We start from the raw sequence: 16,358 nt of genomic DNA, 5'->3' as shown, positions 1-16,358 counted from the left end.
ACCCTTCGGACCTTTTTTTTTTTTTTGCCAGAATTTCACATAAATATCTCATTCTTAAATTATTTCAGTCTCCAGTTTTATTCTGTCCTGTTGGTTATTGGCTTTTTTGTTTTTGTTTTTGTTTTTTGTTTTTGGCTATAAAATATAATAGTTTTAAGAATGTAAAAGTATGATTACACATCTAAAACTAACAGTATGTTGTATGTCAGTAACATCTCAATTTTCAAAAAACGGATGTGGAATTCCAAATAGGCATTGTCTTTGGGGTGAGTATATGACATCTATCATATAATTAACCACTATTTGCAAATGTCTATGTTGTATTGAACTAAAAAATACAAATCTATTTCAAAGCATTAATAAATTCAGATCAACTGTGTTATTATGCATTTCTTTAATCTCTGTGATTGTTACTATATTTGAATCTGAACTTTTTTTTTCTTACTTTATTAATATTGAAAAGATAGAGAACCAGTACCCACTACATCAGAATCTAATAGAAAACAATTATAGTAATAGCTACCTTCTATTGAACACATGCCACTTCCAGGCCCTGTGCTAATTGCTGTACACGATAGACCTCATTTTTCCCCATAATAACCTAGAGAATCAGGTGTTCTGATTACTCCTATGTTTTAGATGAGGAAAGGTGAGGTAACTTGTTCAGAGTTGTACAGTTTGTAATAAATTTATTCACCCATCTCTGCTTTTCTACAATCATTAGTAGTAAAATCCTTACAATGATACAAATCTGTGGGTAGAGCTGGGGAAAAAGAAATAAAAGTAGGAAAACTTGTAAGAGAGTCTTCCATTTGGAAATGAAACTGGTAGATTAAGTCACAACTTAGATTTTACTTTAAACTTGTTACTGATTAAATAATTCAGCTCTAAGAAAGTGATAAAGTCAAGAAATATATAGAAAGTTGTCTTTTTAAATAGACTTTTATTAAAATATCTAAAGATAGTCAAATATATTCATTTGTGTATTAGAGCACTTGAAATTATTTTTGGTGTTTTCTCCCTTTGCTTAATAGATGGAAGAAACACCCTCTGAATCGGAGAAACTTTATTCATTTTATGATCTGGAGTCAAGTAAGTGGTTGTCTATTGGCATCAATAGAATCCTATCATTTATTTGCTGACGCCGTGCATTGCTTTCTTCTTAACGTTGTTTTTCTGTCTCTTTATCATGCGAGGCAAATCTAAAAACACTTTTCATATTTTTATCTATGACTGACACAGTAGTTTAGTTAATTTATTACAGGGTAGTTTTGGCCATTTAGGAGTTTGTAAAGCCCACTCTTGGTTTCTTTTTGATGCGCAGGAAGAGTGATGAGAACCAGAGGGTTCCGAGGAACTTTGAGGTTCACTGGTCCTTTGGATAATAAGGAAAGTAGGAGGTATAGCTGACTTGGTCTGTCTGACCTCATTCAGTGTTGTTTTTCTTTTGAATTCCACAGCGGTGGCCGTGCCATTTGGGAACACCAAAGGGCCATCCAAATCAGAGCGTTCAGTAAATATTGGGTTTATTTTTCTTTCGTATTGGCACAGACCCTCTTTGGTGAGGTTGTACAGGACTTCACCCCAAAGTGGCTAGACCTTGTAGGGTAAATTTTGCCACACAGTTTAATATTGCTGGGTGGAGACAAGTGAGATGATGATCTTGTACAGATTTATGGTTATGGGATCCTAAGTGCCAGTGATAATAAGTTATTATTTAAGAAATCATTGGGTTAATTGTTCTGTTGAACAGGTAATTTAAAGAGAACATGTAGACCTGACATGAGCAGCAGAATTATGCTATAGTTCAACTTAATGTATGTTTTCAAGTTTTAATAGAGAAGTAATGAGTCATTTTTTTTCGAGTTATATCACTGTTAGGTAATTAATATCTCTTGCAGTGAGTTTTACTGTCAACTTCAGCCCTGCGCAGGAGTGGTGTCACACATGCTGCCTTAAGTTAAATGCTCTCACACGTTGTTAATTTTACACTCCTAGCCTTAACACGTGTTTGTGGTACAGACTAAATTGAGTTTCCAAAGGGGTGATTTTTGGACAGCTACTCTTTGGAATCTACTTCTGTTTGGGTTTTAGCAGCACCACATCTTTTTTTAAAAAAATAATTAATGAATTATTTTAAAAATTTACATCCAAGTTAGTTAGCATATAGTGCAATGATGATTGCAGGAGTAGATTCCAGTGATCCATCCTCTATGGAGAACACCCATTGCTCATCCCAACAAGTGTCCTTCCTAATGTCCCTTTCCCATCTAGCCCATCCCCCCCACACAACCCCTCCAGCAACCATCAGTTTGTTCTCTGTATGTAAGAGTCTCTTATATTTTGTCTCCCTCCTTGTTTTTATATTATTTTTGCTTCTCTTCCCTTATGTTCATCTGTTTTGTGTCTTAAATTCAACACACGAGTAAAGTCATATGGTATTTGTCTTTCTCTGACTGACTCATTTCGCTTAGCATAACACACTCTAGTTCCATCCACGTTGTTGCTAATGGCAAATTTCATTCTTTTTGATCACCAAGCAATATTTCATTGTATATACACCACATCTTCTTTATCCATTCATCTATCGATGGACATTTGGAAATAACTTGAGGTCAAGGTTTCTTGGGTTGGTCCCTGCTTTCTTCTGTGTGCTTTCTATGTGACACATTTCACCAAATGAACTTTAGCTGAACTTCTTACTTCTCATGGTTTGTTCTTTTTTTTTTCCCCCTGCCTTTGAGGTATTCTGTTTATCAGTTAGTCATGCTCTGGTTGTAAATTGTTTCATGGAAAAACCTGCTTAAATTTCACTGACTGTAAGCATTTAGGATGGCTTGCACATGTGCACAGGATGACGTGGAGAATCTGTAACACACATCTTTACCGGTTTTGGTTGTAGTGGTTTTCATCTTTAAGTGCATTTGTTTTGTTTTGATAGGTATTTGATCCTATATTGTAGATGTAGTTTGGCAGAATTTAATTGATAATATATGTATCATAATTTGTCAAAAAATAAAAAGAAAAGTATTTGCTCTCTGCCAGAATGAAATCTAGAGCAGGAAATATCAGGTTTAACAGCTAACATTGAATGCCTAAGAGTTACCCATTAAAAATTCACTGTGTGATTGTGTTATTTATCTTCCTTTTAAAAAAGATATTAACAAACTGACTGAAGATAAGAAAGAGGGCCTCAGGCAACTTGTAATGACTTTCCAACATTTCATGAGAGAAGAAATACAGGATGCTTCTCAGCTGCCACCTTCCTTTGACATTTTTGAAGCTTTTGCAAAAGTAAGTGTTAAGTGTTTGAAATCTCTGTTAATGCCATAAATCAACCCTTTACTTTTGTTTTTGTTGATCCTTGAAAATCCAGGGCCCTTCAAGCCTTAAACCACTCTCCTACCTTAATGAGTAGAGAATGAGAGAATGTATTGCTTCTATTGAAAAGGGTATTTTTTGGTTTCACCAGTACTCTTATTAACAGCCGAGTATGGTCATTGTCTGCATTCTTGAAAGGGCTGCTTTCTTTTCTCAACAGAAGGAGCACATTATTCCATTGTTTCTTACTAATGGATTCAAGTTTGCCAATTACATTCATTTACTTTTGTGGTTGTTTCTGTGATAGAGCTTGGTCTTTAAGGTGAAAGATTTATTGGAATCCATTTCTTGATGAAGTGAATTCTAAATAAAGTGAAAATATAACCATTTCTGATTTTAAAATAATTGTCTAAAAAATCTCTGCAAATGTTTTACGTCAGTAAAATCCTGGACTAGGGCTAGAAAATAGGTTTAATTCATATTTTATCTGTGGTCTCTTGGTAGTCGCTATCTGCCATGCTCGTGTAGAATGATTTTGAGGGTTTGTTTGGGCCCGGGGAGAAGGAGCGGGCCGACCGATCCTTGTGGTCTGTCCTCGGATTAGAACGGAGGGCCAGACACATCCCCAACGATGCTGTGTGTTTGCCGTCCTTGCCTTCTCATCGCGTGTATTTGGGTTTGCTTAAATCTCGGTCACATTTTAATAACGAGTAATATTTTACATTTGAGGGTGATTTTCCACTGATGTTACAGTTTGTAAGTACACATCTGCTAATATACTTATCCCATGAATATTTTTAAGGTGTGTTTTACAATCTGTCTGTTTTCTAAGATTTTACATGTGATTAGTGAGATTGCTGGAGATTTATTCTTGTTTTTCCCAAAGGTATTTGTATTCTTTAGGGTATGTTTTTATGATTTTTCTGGTAGTATCATCTTAGCATTAAAGTCTCCTTTGTGTACAATTTAAAACTGATTTCAAAATATAATGGTTCCAGAAAGTACACATGAGAACTTTCTCATGTGTTTTTATTTCACACCCTTCTGGAAATTATAACCTTCAGGAGTACCATGTGTACAATGCACACAGGTGCTTTTGATGTTAAACACACTACGAAGTAACACCTCCTGAGAGATAAGGAGGTGCATTATGATGACTGCAACTTCATTCCTAGCTTTTCCGTGACAGTTTTTTCTGCTACTAGAAAATGTTCAAGTGCTGATTACTGGTATTACTAGTATTTATGAAAAACATCTAAAAGTACTTTCTGTTGCTCAGTGTAAAATGTGAATTACTATCATATTTCTTTGATTTCTTTTTAAAAATTTAATTTCATATATCTTACAGTGAAACTCTTTCCATACCATGTAGGGGAAGGTGACGTCACTGTGGATAAGCAGACAAAGTTTAATAATATTCTCCCCTTCTCCCCACATGGTTGTATTTGACGTTGCCACAGAAGTAGATCAGTATGCACCTTTGAGCTTTTGGGGAGAACTGGACTCAGATGTGTGATTCTGCCTTAAAATGTAGGTTAAAGCAGCATTTACCAATGGCCCCCCATACCTTCTTGTAAAAGTTTCGTTAATAAATATTTTATATATTGTGGTAACTTTTCTGCTTATAAATATGTCCTTGAAAGGGATCACTTTCCTCCTCATTTTCTCCCTACTTTCTTCTTTGTTGCTTTTTAATAGAATAGTTTTATGTGAAGCTAATTGTGTCCTGCACGCGTCAGGGATGAGCCGCCGAGCTCCTGCCATGGCCGCCAGCGTGTGACGGTGCAGGTCACAGGTGACTTGGAAGTGGAGGGAGAACATGGGGCAGATGATGCCATCCTGGGTGCGGCCTCTCCCTGTGTCCGTGGCACAGAACCTACCCAACGGGAGGGCCACCACGGGGCCTGGCGCCCCCGGCTGCTGCTTTCCCACGTGCGGACTGTCGAGAGTAGTTCTTCCTCAGCTCACGCGCTCACCTCTCAGGTTGTGTGTGCAGGAGGCTGGCTGTCCTTGGCCTCGGTACCCAGAGTCCTGTGTCAAGTTGTGCTCTTGGTCCCTTTGTTTCCAGTCACGCTGCTTCCGTGTGGGCACCGGCACTTACGGTGTAAGCAGCTCGGACAGCTTTTCTAAATTTGTTTATATCTTACGGTTTTTGACTTTTTGATTATGGACTTTTCCAAACATGCACGAAAGTAGAGAGACTGGTATAATGAACCCTCCTGTCTCCATCGCCTGGTTTCAGGAATGTCTTGTCTTGTCTTTTTTTTTTATTTCAATAATTTTCAGACTTGTTTTATATCTGATATTTTAATACTTAGATTTCAGACAAATGTTCTCTTTTAAATTCATATTTCCAGACATTCCTTAATTATCTTTTGTTATGAAGCCTCCTGGCTATCTGAGAAGTTAGTGAAGTCACTTATTAAATTAAGCACATCCTTTTTCTGCAGGCCTACTATGTACAAAACATTATTGATACGGATTGTAGATATATGTTATTATAAATCTGAAAATTACCTACGAAGGCAAAAAACTTGAACAAATCATAGATCTTACTCGGGGATATGTGTATTTAATTTGGACTTGCCTGGAAGTGAAAGGGCTCAGTGGAGGATGAGAAGTCCTTAATCCTGAGAGCACATTTCATTCCCTGCTAGCCTTTGTTTCTTTTTCCTTTTCCTCCTCCTCCCCTCCTCCCTTCTCCCTCCCCCCCCTCCTGTCTTGTCTTCTCTTTTCTCTTTCTTTCTTTCCTTCTTTCTTTTTAGTTAAAACAGTGCAGTGTTAGTTTCAGGTGTGCAATACAGTGATTCAACACTCACATATGTCACCCTGTGCTCCTGAATCCCCATCGCCTATTTCCCCCATCCCCCCAACCACCTCCTTTCTGGTGACCATTGTGTGTTCTCTGTAGTTAAGAGTCTGTTTCTTGGTTTCTCTTCTCTCTCTCTCTGTCTTTTTTTCCTTTGCTCATTTATTAGTTTTTTAAATTCCACATATGAGTGAAATCATGGTATTTGTCTTTCTCTGACTCATTTTGCTTAGGATAATATTCTCTGGCTCCACCTATGTCATTGCTGATGGACAAGATTTCATTCTTCTTTTATGGTTGAGTAATAATCCATATATATATATATGCATGCCAGATCTTCTTTGTTTATTCTTCAGTGGATGGACACTTGGACTTTTTCCATAAGTTGGCTATTGTAGATAATGCTGCTATAAACAGGCTGATGGCTTTTTCTAATAGAAGACCATGAGTAATTCCTCAAAAGTGTTTTGAACACTCTGGGATTTTCTCTTGAAAGTAGTGTGTATCTCCTGTTGAACTAGGCTCTTAGCACAGAATGTGCTTCTGCTACTTAAGACTTGGTTTTGCTTAGAACCTCCCATCCTCCCCCCCACACCTTATTCCAAAGACATTATTGTGTAGTCATTTTCTGTGGACCTTCTTTGCAAGTATACCTTCCTCCCGTATTAGTCTCCTGCTCCCCACTCCCACATAAGCAAACAGGCTTGTGGATAGCAATTGCCAGTGGGGTTTAGATTGTAGGAGTTTGCTTTATAAAGATACCCTGTCCACTTAAGAATTTATTGCCTGGCTATAAAAAAATTAAATAGCATGAGACATACAAAGGAGAAATTTTTCTTGGGGAGAGTATCCAGGAAGACTTCACATAGAAAGTAAAATAAATGGCATGAATTTTAGAAGAGAGGGTGGTAGTAGGGAAGCAGTCATAGACAAATGGTCTGGAAATGCTGGTGGGGAGTGAGGGGTGCTGGCTCTTCTGACCCCCTGAGCTGAGAAAAACATACTGGAGATTTGAAAGAGAAGATTTGAAAAGGTGGTTATTCTCTGCGGAATGTATGTTTCTGTTACATTTAGTGTTACAGTAAGAGGCTGAATAAAAATTTGATACTGAAAATGTTTGTTTTGCATTAGTTGGTTATAGACAATTAGTGAGGGTACTAGCACCTCCAGGCTTTCTATAGAAAGGGCTGCAGAGTGATGATGTGGTGGGATGGAGGGGTTGGAGTGATTGGCCGGAAGCTGTATTTGCACGGTAGTTTGCTTGGTTTGTTAAAAATTAGATTGTACGTAGGGCTTCTGGGCGACTCAGTTGGTTAAGTGTATGACTTCAGCTCAGGTCATGATCTCATGGTTCATGAGTTCAAGCTCTGCACTGGGCTCTGTGCTGACAATGCAGAGCCTGCTTGGGATTCTCTCTCTCTCTCTCTCTCTCTCTCTCTCTCTCTCTCTCTGCCCTCCCCCCCCAAAATTAAAAAGATAGACTGTGAGTGGGGGGGGGGGGGGGNNNNTGGGGGGGGGGGGGGGGAGGACATGGCTGAGTGGAAATGAAGGTATAAAGTGTGAGGAAAGTGGTGGGAACTGCTGACAGTAATGGCGGTGGCCCAAATAAGGGCTGCGTTGAAGTTACTTACAAAGGAGCACAAAGAGGTGCGCTTATTTGCATGTTCATGGTTCATGAGAGACAGAGGCCATATTCCCTCTGCTGGCCCTTTGTCAGATTATTTAGAGAAGATGTGCATCTCAGTCTCTATAAGCCCCTCCTCCTTCCCAGCCCACATTTTTTTTTCCTTCCCCTCTATCTTCAAATAAGATTTTGGGTTAGCTTTTGAAATGGATGTGTCTTATAGCATGACAGCTGCTGTAATTCAGTCTACTGATGGAGTTCTTTTTTTTTTTTTTTTAATGTTTTATTCATTTCTGAGAGAGAGAGTGAGAGAGAGAGAGAGAGCAAGCGAGCCAGCAGGGGAGGGTCAGAGAGAGGGAGACACAGAATCTGAAACAGTCTCCAGGCTCTGAGCTGGCTTCCAGCACAGAGCCCAGTGCGGAACTCGAACCCACGAACCGTGAGATCATGACCCAAGCCTAAGTTGGACGCTTAACCGACTGAGCCACCCAGGCACCCCTCTACTGATTGAGTTTTAAATATTTGCTACAAGTAGAGAAAAATGTTTGTACTACAACTAATAAATATAAATATTGGGACAACAGCAATTAAGAGAAGGGTTTATTTAAATGAGATTCCAAGTAGTATGATGGTTAAGTGTGATGGTTAAGTTGCTTTCTTAGACGAGAAAATGAAATTCTCTTAAGCTTGATGTCCTCATCTGTTAATGGGAATAATAATATTTGCTTCACAGATGAAAGTGGGGATTAAATCAGAAATACTTAGTGTAGTGTGTCTAACATATATTATAAATTTCTACTACTGCTGGCCCCACTTCCCAGTTTTATTTTTATTCAAGTCTAAAACTTTAGTGTTTTATGTCTCCCTGTGCTGTCATATGGATTGTCAAGAGTACAGTCTGTGGCTCATTGTAAACCAGAGTCTCAGACCATGGCTCACAGTTGTGCCCAGTGCTGGTGTTTGTGGCGATGCTGAAAATTACCTATCTTGTTGAGAAGTTTTGCAGACAGGAAATAGTACCTTTCCCCTAGTAATAGGCTTGGTTTCATCCCATAACTATGGTGGACGGAAATCATTTACTGTTTCTTACATTTATAACAACTCCGTGACTTGAGGGTGGTTTCTTAGGATGTCACACAGGAAATATAAAAGTAAGCTTCCATGATGGATGAAATGTTTCCCACACATGTAGTTTAAAAGGCTGAAATTAAACTAAAAGATTCATTACTTATCATGTTATAATTCACTGAAATGGTATGGAATGAATGCTGTTTCTCTCTTCCATCCCTAGATATATGTATTGATTATTATTGGTAACGGTTATTAATGCTTGAATTTAATGTCAGTAGATCTGGTTTTGAGTTTATTTTTTATGCAAAGAATAGATTTTTTTAGAGATTATTGCACAGAGTTGTAGAAACCTATACTTAGTTATTTTTTTCTGGACTTATAGCTTCCGTCTCTAAAAATGCATTTGGTAGACCAATTAGAAATGTGATAAGATAGGAGTAATAAAATAGAAAATGAACCAGTTGCATGAAATGTTTCAAAAACAACATTAAATTAGAAGCAACAATATTAAAAGTGTCCTTCCTGACCATAAAACATGTGTCATTGTGTTTTCAGAGTTCTGCAAAGTGCTCTTTAATTTTATAATATTGTACAGAATTTTTTTATTAGAAATTCTATATCTGAGAAGATGTTCTCTCCCTTTTCAAACAAAGTAATAATTCTGGTAGCATGTTACTTTTACTCTTTCGAGTATATATGTGACCTCCACAGCTTGCCTTTCTAAACTCCAAATGTTAATATTATTAGTTGCAGCTGGTTTTACAGTATACACTGTGCTTGTACAGATTTGAAAATGAGTTTTATGGAAGGGTTTTCTGTATAATGATACTTAAATTTTACATTGATTTTCATCCTGTGCAAATTCTTTTTTACTGGGAGAGAATTCTTTTTTATTGAAGGAAGAGTGGGAAATTGTTAAAACAAGAATCTTGCTAATTCATAATAGGAAAAGAAATAGTGATTTAATATTTTTGATGGAGATATGTTAGAAATAAGACACAAGACAGTAGCAATGATATTATTATATTCGAGACCACATACTTGAATTTGGCTGGTGTGTGCCTTTAGACCGAGAGTGTTACTAATCTATGTGATATTCTGCCATAACCTCATGATTTTAGTAAAGTGTGTAAAATCAGCAAGAAGGAAAAATTACTAAATAACCCTTTTTCTGGTCCTTTTTGTTGAGAAGAACAGTGTGCCTCAGTAGAAAGTAGGAACAAAGGTGTTCGTGATATATTCAGTTTTTAATTTTCAAGTTTCTAATTCTAACTATGAATTTTAAGTTTCAGTTTTGCTAGCTCTCTTACTCTAGAGGTATGGTGCTTTACCATTTCACGCTTGCTGCTAGGCTGATTTGTGGGGAGAATTTGCTTCTGTTGTTTTGAAAGGTCAGGAGTGTGTGTGTTTTTGCCACGTGATGGATTCAGGTTCATATAGGACCAAGTTTTAGAGCCTTTTTGTTGATCAGCTCAGTTTGGTTTCCCTCCCATGGCATGCTGTAAAGTAGTAAAGAAAGCAGTCTTTTGAATTAATAAAGTGATGAATTATCTAATTACAAAGTTGATGTGAAATGGCAGTATGATAACTTTGACTGCATTACCAAATGATCCCAGTGACTGATAAGATGTGCCTGAGTTCCATTAAGGAAAAATATGCCATTAAATATTTAATGCTGAGAGCGAGCAGACACACCAGCATTGCTAACCTCCGATCACCGGGGTGCATGTATCTGTACGTTTGGAGGTAGCTGCTACATGAGACATCTCTCTTGTCTGCTCAGCACAGCTGCTAGAAGCCTTAGTTATTGGGATTATACCTCTCTTCTGGTTTTAAGTAAACTGGCAAACAGCCAACTTGCTTAACTGCATGCAGATCCTGGCATTCTAATTATGAAATGCTGACACATTTGTGATTTATATGTTTTTTTCTTTATTGCAATTAATGGAATCTCTGCATAGATTCAAAAGACCATTATTCTCAAAAATGTTCTTCTAAGTAAAGTGACATTTGTGGGACGCTTGGGCTTTCACAAATGATCTTAGCCAAAAGGCCGAGAAGCGATACGCTTGGGCTTTCAAAACAAAGCAAGCCATTGTGTTTTTAATGTGTGTTCCGTGTTCTTCATTTTTAGCCATTCAGTTAATATTTATCTTCATTTAAGTGTAAATAACCTATGATGAGTTGGTGTATGTTTGTTATAAAGACCAGATGCTAGCTAACTTCTGAAGTTGGGAAGGATAATTAGTAAATTCTTAATCAGCATTTTTATTCAAACCTATGTTGGTCAAGGTTAATTGCTTATGTAAGGCTAATGCTGTAATTAAAGCTATTGATGGATAAACATGTTCACCAAGCCTTGTTGCCTTATCTATTTGAGTGTATAAGTTGCTATTAATTCAGATAGCGGCAATATTTTTAAAATGACAATATGTCATTGTGAAGTGGCAGAGGTTACATTCATTGCTTTGGCCTTCCCTTTAGTGACAGAAAGTGGAGTAATGTGTCTCCCTACTTGAGTGTGATGTTTTTATTTTTATTTATTTATTTTTTTAAATGTTTTATTTATTTCTAGGAGAGAGAGAGAGAGACAGACAGCGTGAGCAGGGGAGGGTCAGAGAGAGAGGGAGTCACAGACTGAAACAGGCTCCAGGCTCTGAGCTGGCAGTCAGCACAGAGCCCGACGCGGGGCTCGAACCCACGAACCGCGAGATCATGACCTAAGCAAAAGTTGGATGCTTAACCGACTAAGCCACCCAGGTGCCCTGAGGGTGATGTTTTTAGAGTCAGGAATTATATTTTATTTTGAATCCCTAGCAATTGTCATGGTATGCAGTAGGTATTTAACTGATGACTGAATGAAGGGCTACATGAAAACTGTCAATTTTTTGGACTTACGAAATATATTTTGTTAGATATATTTATTTACTTTTAAGTTTATTTTTTGAGAGAGAACTCATGCATAAGTTGGGGAGGGGCAGAGAGAGGGACAGAGAGAGAGGGAGAGGGGGAGAGAGAGAGAGAGAGAGAGAGAGAGAGAGGGAGGGAGGGATGGAGAGAATCCCAAGCAGCCTCCACACTTTCAGCGCAGGGTGTGATGTGCGGCTCGAACTCATGAACCATGATATCATGACCTGAGGTGAAGTTGGACCGACTTAACCGACTGAGCCACCCAGGCAGCCCTAAATATATTTTAAAATTAATACATTAATACAAACAGATAAGGTCAAGTAAAAAGAGTCTTTACCATGGTAAAATTCAAAAAGTTCAGTAAGTTAGTTGATAGGTCAGAATCCCAGAGGCTGCCATTATCCTAACTTGTTCAGGAAGTGCTGAATCATCAGGTTAGTTTTTACAGAGTTCAGCGTTCCTTTTTTTAAAGTCTGCATAATCAGTGTGGCTTCGTAGGCCAGAAGGCAAAAGTGAATTATTGCTGCATCATGGCAATTTGTCGTGTTTGCTGAGTGTGCCACTGGTGGTCTCTGCGGCAGCCCCTAGCTCTGCTATTTCTGCCTGACTGCCTCTCTGGGCAACGTGTGAGTGATCATGGCCAGACGTGTTCTAATCAATGTGTGAGTCATCAGGGCCGGATGTATTCTAATCAATGTGTGAGTGATCAGGGCCGGATGTGTTCTAATCAATGTGTGAGTGGTCAGGGCTGGATGTGTTCTAATCAGACTTTGTTTACGGACACTGAACATTGGTTTTCATATATTCTTCACTTATCCCCAAATATTCTTCTTTTTATTTTTTCCCCTAAATGTTTAAAAATGTGAGAAAACACTCTAAGCTTGCAGGCTGTGCAGAAACAGCTGGTGGGCCAGATTTGGCCCATGGACCATTGTTTGCCAACTCTTGAATTATTCTTTGGAAACCAGAAGATTTTTTTGCACATGGAAGGAAAGAGAATATATGCTATCAGAAAATTCTCTAACTAAAAAAAAAAAGGATAGAAAATATTTTGATACCTTCTAATGAGCCATTAGTTCTACAGGTTTACATTGCCAATCCCATTTGTAAGCACAGTATGTTTACAATCATTGAGTTTTGAATTTATTTTTTACTCCAAGAAGATTTAATTCAATAACTTAAAAAATGATTCAATTCGTCAATATTGTGGGATAGATGTAGTATAGGAAGAAATGAAATTGTTATATAGGAAAAAGTGTGTACAGAGGCGCCTGGGTGGCTCAGTCGGTTAAGTGTCCAACTTCGGCTCAGATTATGATCTCACAGTTTGTGAGTTCAAGCCCCACATCAGGCTGTCTGCTGACAGTGTAGAGCCTGCTTTGGATCCTCCATCTCCTTCTCTTTAATATATAACATTTAAAAAAATATGTACTTTATTAATGTCTCATATACTTACACCATCATTCTTAGCTTTTTGTTTTTTTTTTTAACTGCAGGTATTATATTTTGTTATTTTGCCCTGAAATGAATTGTAAAGACAACAATTTCCTAGGAGAAATATTTTGGCCAAATTACTCAACTTCAGAAAGGTTTTGTTTGATTCGTTAGGTCCTTTTTTTTTTTTTTTTTTTTTAAGATTATGGCTATTGCACTCAGACTTGACATACTATAGTTTGAGAATAAGAAGGACCTCTCACAGGAGAAAAAACCAAGTATGTTTTAGGGGCATACTGTTAATAGTAATAACAATCATGATAAATGGCTCTGTTATATTTCATAATCAGCAGAGACAGGGTGATGTTTTAATGGCAGAAATTATATATTGCTCTTCGATATGGAAAATAAGGTGACTTGGTATATTACAAAGATAAGTGAACTGGGGGATGGCTTCCCTAAGCCAGATTAAAAAATGTGTCCTGATCAAGAGAGAACATAGCCTTGCTAGTCTCTGTCAAGAGTCAGTTTTCATTACAATTTTTATTTTCAGTACCTAGTATTAGGTGTTTAAAGAGACACATTCAGATAAAGTGTTCGTTTCTGAGACAAGGAAGGAAAGACAGACAGTCCTGCCCTGTTAGGCAAGCTGAGTATGACTCCTTATCTGGAAGAGCCTTATTATTCGAGTGTCCAGCGATGTGTCAGGCTACCTTGGCACAGGTTGGGGCTCCCTGTCCCTGGAAGAGCGTCATTCAGGATCACCATCGCATGTCAGGAGGAGTTCTGCCCATGAGTACAAGGCCGGGCAAGTGCTCTTTGAGTCTGTGGTGTTCTTGGTAACGTGGAAGCAGGGTAGTGCAGCTCCCCCTTTCTATCCAGGCCCTGCTTATTCCCAGAGTTTCACTGCAGATCTTGGATGAAATCCACCTGACTAGGATTGATCTTTTCCTGTCATAAAATCAGTAGTCACTGGTATTTTCTCTGCCAACCGCTTGGCAACTGTGAATATTTTCTATTTTTATTGCTTCTCTGCCTTCATTTCCTATACTTAGTGAGAACAAGAATCATGTTACCCAATTCCTTCCATAACCACAGAAGCATATGGTTTTAGGATTGACAAGATCACAGGAAGTATCCAGTTCCATGGCCTCCCTGCTGCCCTTCTCTCCTTCTTCCCATGATGCATCAGTTGAGGTTCGGAGAAGGTCACACAGTCACCTGGTGACAGGAGGATGCTAAAATTTAGGCTTTCGAGCTCCGTCAAACACTCTTTCTGTGAGTTGATGCCCAAGAATTAGCTTCTAAGTTGAAGCAAAAATGTGATACAGCACTTTAACAGTACAAACAACTTTTCAGCTATCTGTTCTTTATATACAGAGATTTTCAACTTTATTGATGTGTAATTTACATATAGCAAAATGTAAGTTTAAGGTGTACAGAATGTTGATTTGATAACACGTACATTGCACATGATTTCGGGTTAGCACCTAATTACCATTTGTTTTTTGTGGTGAGAACATTTAAGAACTTAACAAGTTTCAGGTATATAGTATAGTATTATTGAGTATAAACACCATGCTATTCAGTAGATTCCCAGAACTCATTCATCTTATAGCTGAAGTATGTACCTTTTGAGTGATATCTACCAATTTTACCCCCCTCCCAACCATTCCTTATATTGAAGGTTGCCTGTATAAGGCCAGAAAGTTAAGAATAAGTTACACCATAGGATTATTCATGTCAGCATTTAAAGCTGGATAAGATTAGATTGTCTCTATAATGATGAGTTTCAGTCTCACAGGGACTGTATGTTTAAGTGATGGTGGCTTTCCAAACCAGTGAGGTACCCTTCCTTCAATAACTCAGTTATGAATAGAACTGCTGTGTTATGTTGACTTTGTTCTTCATTTTTTGTCCCATAAGTAACCAGGAAGCCAGTGAATTCTAGATACTGGTCTTTGTCTTTCATCAGTAGAGCAAGAGACAACTGAGGGATTTATCATGAGTTGCCCAGTGCTGTGCTACCCTGACATTATCTTAGGTTTTTTTTTTTTAACTTGACAAAGTAATTTAACAAAGAACATATCATATATTTCCTACAATAGTCTTCTTAGTTAGTATTTTTATAGTCCCTTTTGCAGATGAGGAATGCTTAAGGTCACACTTTTTAAACAAAAGAACTAGAGCTTTAACTTGGCTCTCTTAATTCTGATTTTCCCTTTATTCCACCATATTGCATTCTGTGTTAGGTTAGTTGTTAGTTCTGTGCTAGAGCTCTACTCATGAACTATTATAAGCCCTAGGAGCGAAATCCAGAAAGGGGGAAATGAGAATATTTGATAAGATATCTATCACTAATACTCAGGTCGTACTACAGGCAAAACTCTGAATTATTTAATTGGGATTCCTGCTATTTCATACAGGTGGTGCACCTTGTCTTACCCCTCTCCCCTATTGAGATCTGAGTAAGTGCTGAGAGGGTATGGGGGAGGAGGGTGGGTTTTTCATATCACTTGTTTCTGAACTGATGCTGCCACAGCTCTAGGTGAAAATAAAGGTGATTGAAATAGATATTTGCATGGAGTTAAGCTACTTTTTTGAAATCTGGATTCTATAACCTTGAAGTGCTGAATATTAAAACATTAATTATTCAAGAGCCTTTAGCCTGGGTCTGTCTTGTTTTCAAGCCATTATTGGATGTGTGTGTGTGTGTTTGTGATTCTATAAATATTTGCATTTACAGATAAAATATTTTCTCATGTAGAATACATGTGCAGTATAGAAGAAAATCCTCTTTGGCCTTCCTGGGCACTTCTTTTTCTTTTAGGAGTACTTCTTTGACCTTAAAATTTCTACTTGATATTAGAAGGCAAGTAATTTGGAAGTATAATTTTTGAACAAATACTTAAGTAAAAGAAAAGCATTTGACCAGACTTGGGAGTTGTGGGCCCCATTTCAAGTTTTAATTAATAATTTTCTTTTAGTTTTGATGTTTGTAGGAAAATTTTATCAAGGCACTGTTTATGCAGAGCTATTTCATTAGGATCAGGATGAAAAATATCCCTGTGGCACCTTCCCTCCTACCCTCTCTCCCTTCCCTACGGGTGGCAGCATTTTGGTGAAATACTGGAGCCAGTTCATTGTCTGAAGAAGAGGCCCATGGGACTTGAAGGTTGATGTCCTGGG

The 16,358-nt window shown here is 37.9% G+C and overlaps 1 protein-coding gene across 1 annotated transcript in view; it reads left to right on the top strand.

Moving 5' to 3' along the window:
* The window catches only part of SMYD3 (SET and MYND domain containing 3), a 696,975-nt gene that overhangs the window by 185,864 nt on the left and 494,753 nt on the right, over nt 1-16,358 (top strand). The window contains exons 4-5 of the mRNA XM_077779902.1: nt 1,035-1,092; nt 3,158-3,294. Of these exons, the coding sequence (XP_077636028.1) occupies nt 1,035-1,092; nt 3,158-3,294 (195 nt within the window). The remainder of the gene's footprint in view (nt 1-1,034; nt 1,093-3,157; nt 3,295-16,358) is intronic.

This window comes from Crocuta crocuta, unplaced genomic scaffold (assembly GCF_008692635.1).
Source record: "Crocuta crocuta isolate KB4526 unplaced genomic scaffold, BGI_CrCroc_1.0 scaffold322, whole genome shotgun sequence".
Lineage (NCBI taxonomy): Eukaryota > Metazoa > Chordata > Mammalia > Carnivora > Hyaenidae > Crocuta > Crocuta crocuta.
The sequence above is the reverse complement of the archived record's forward strand: the minus strand, read 5'-3'. Positions and strand labels throughout refer to the sequence as shown.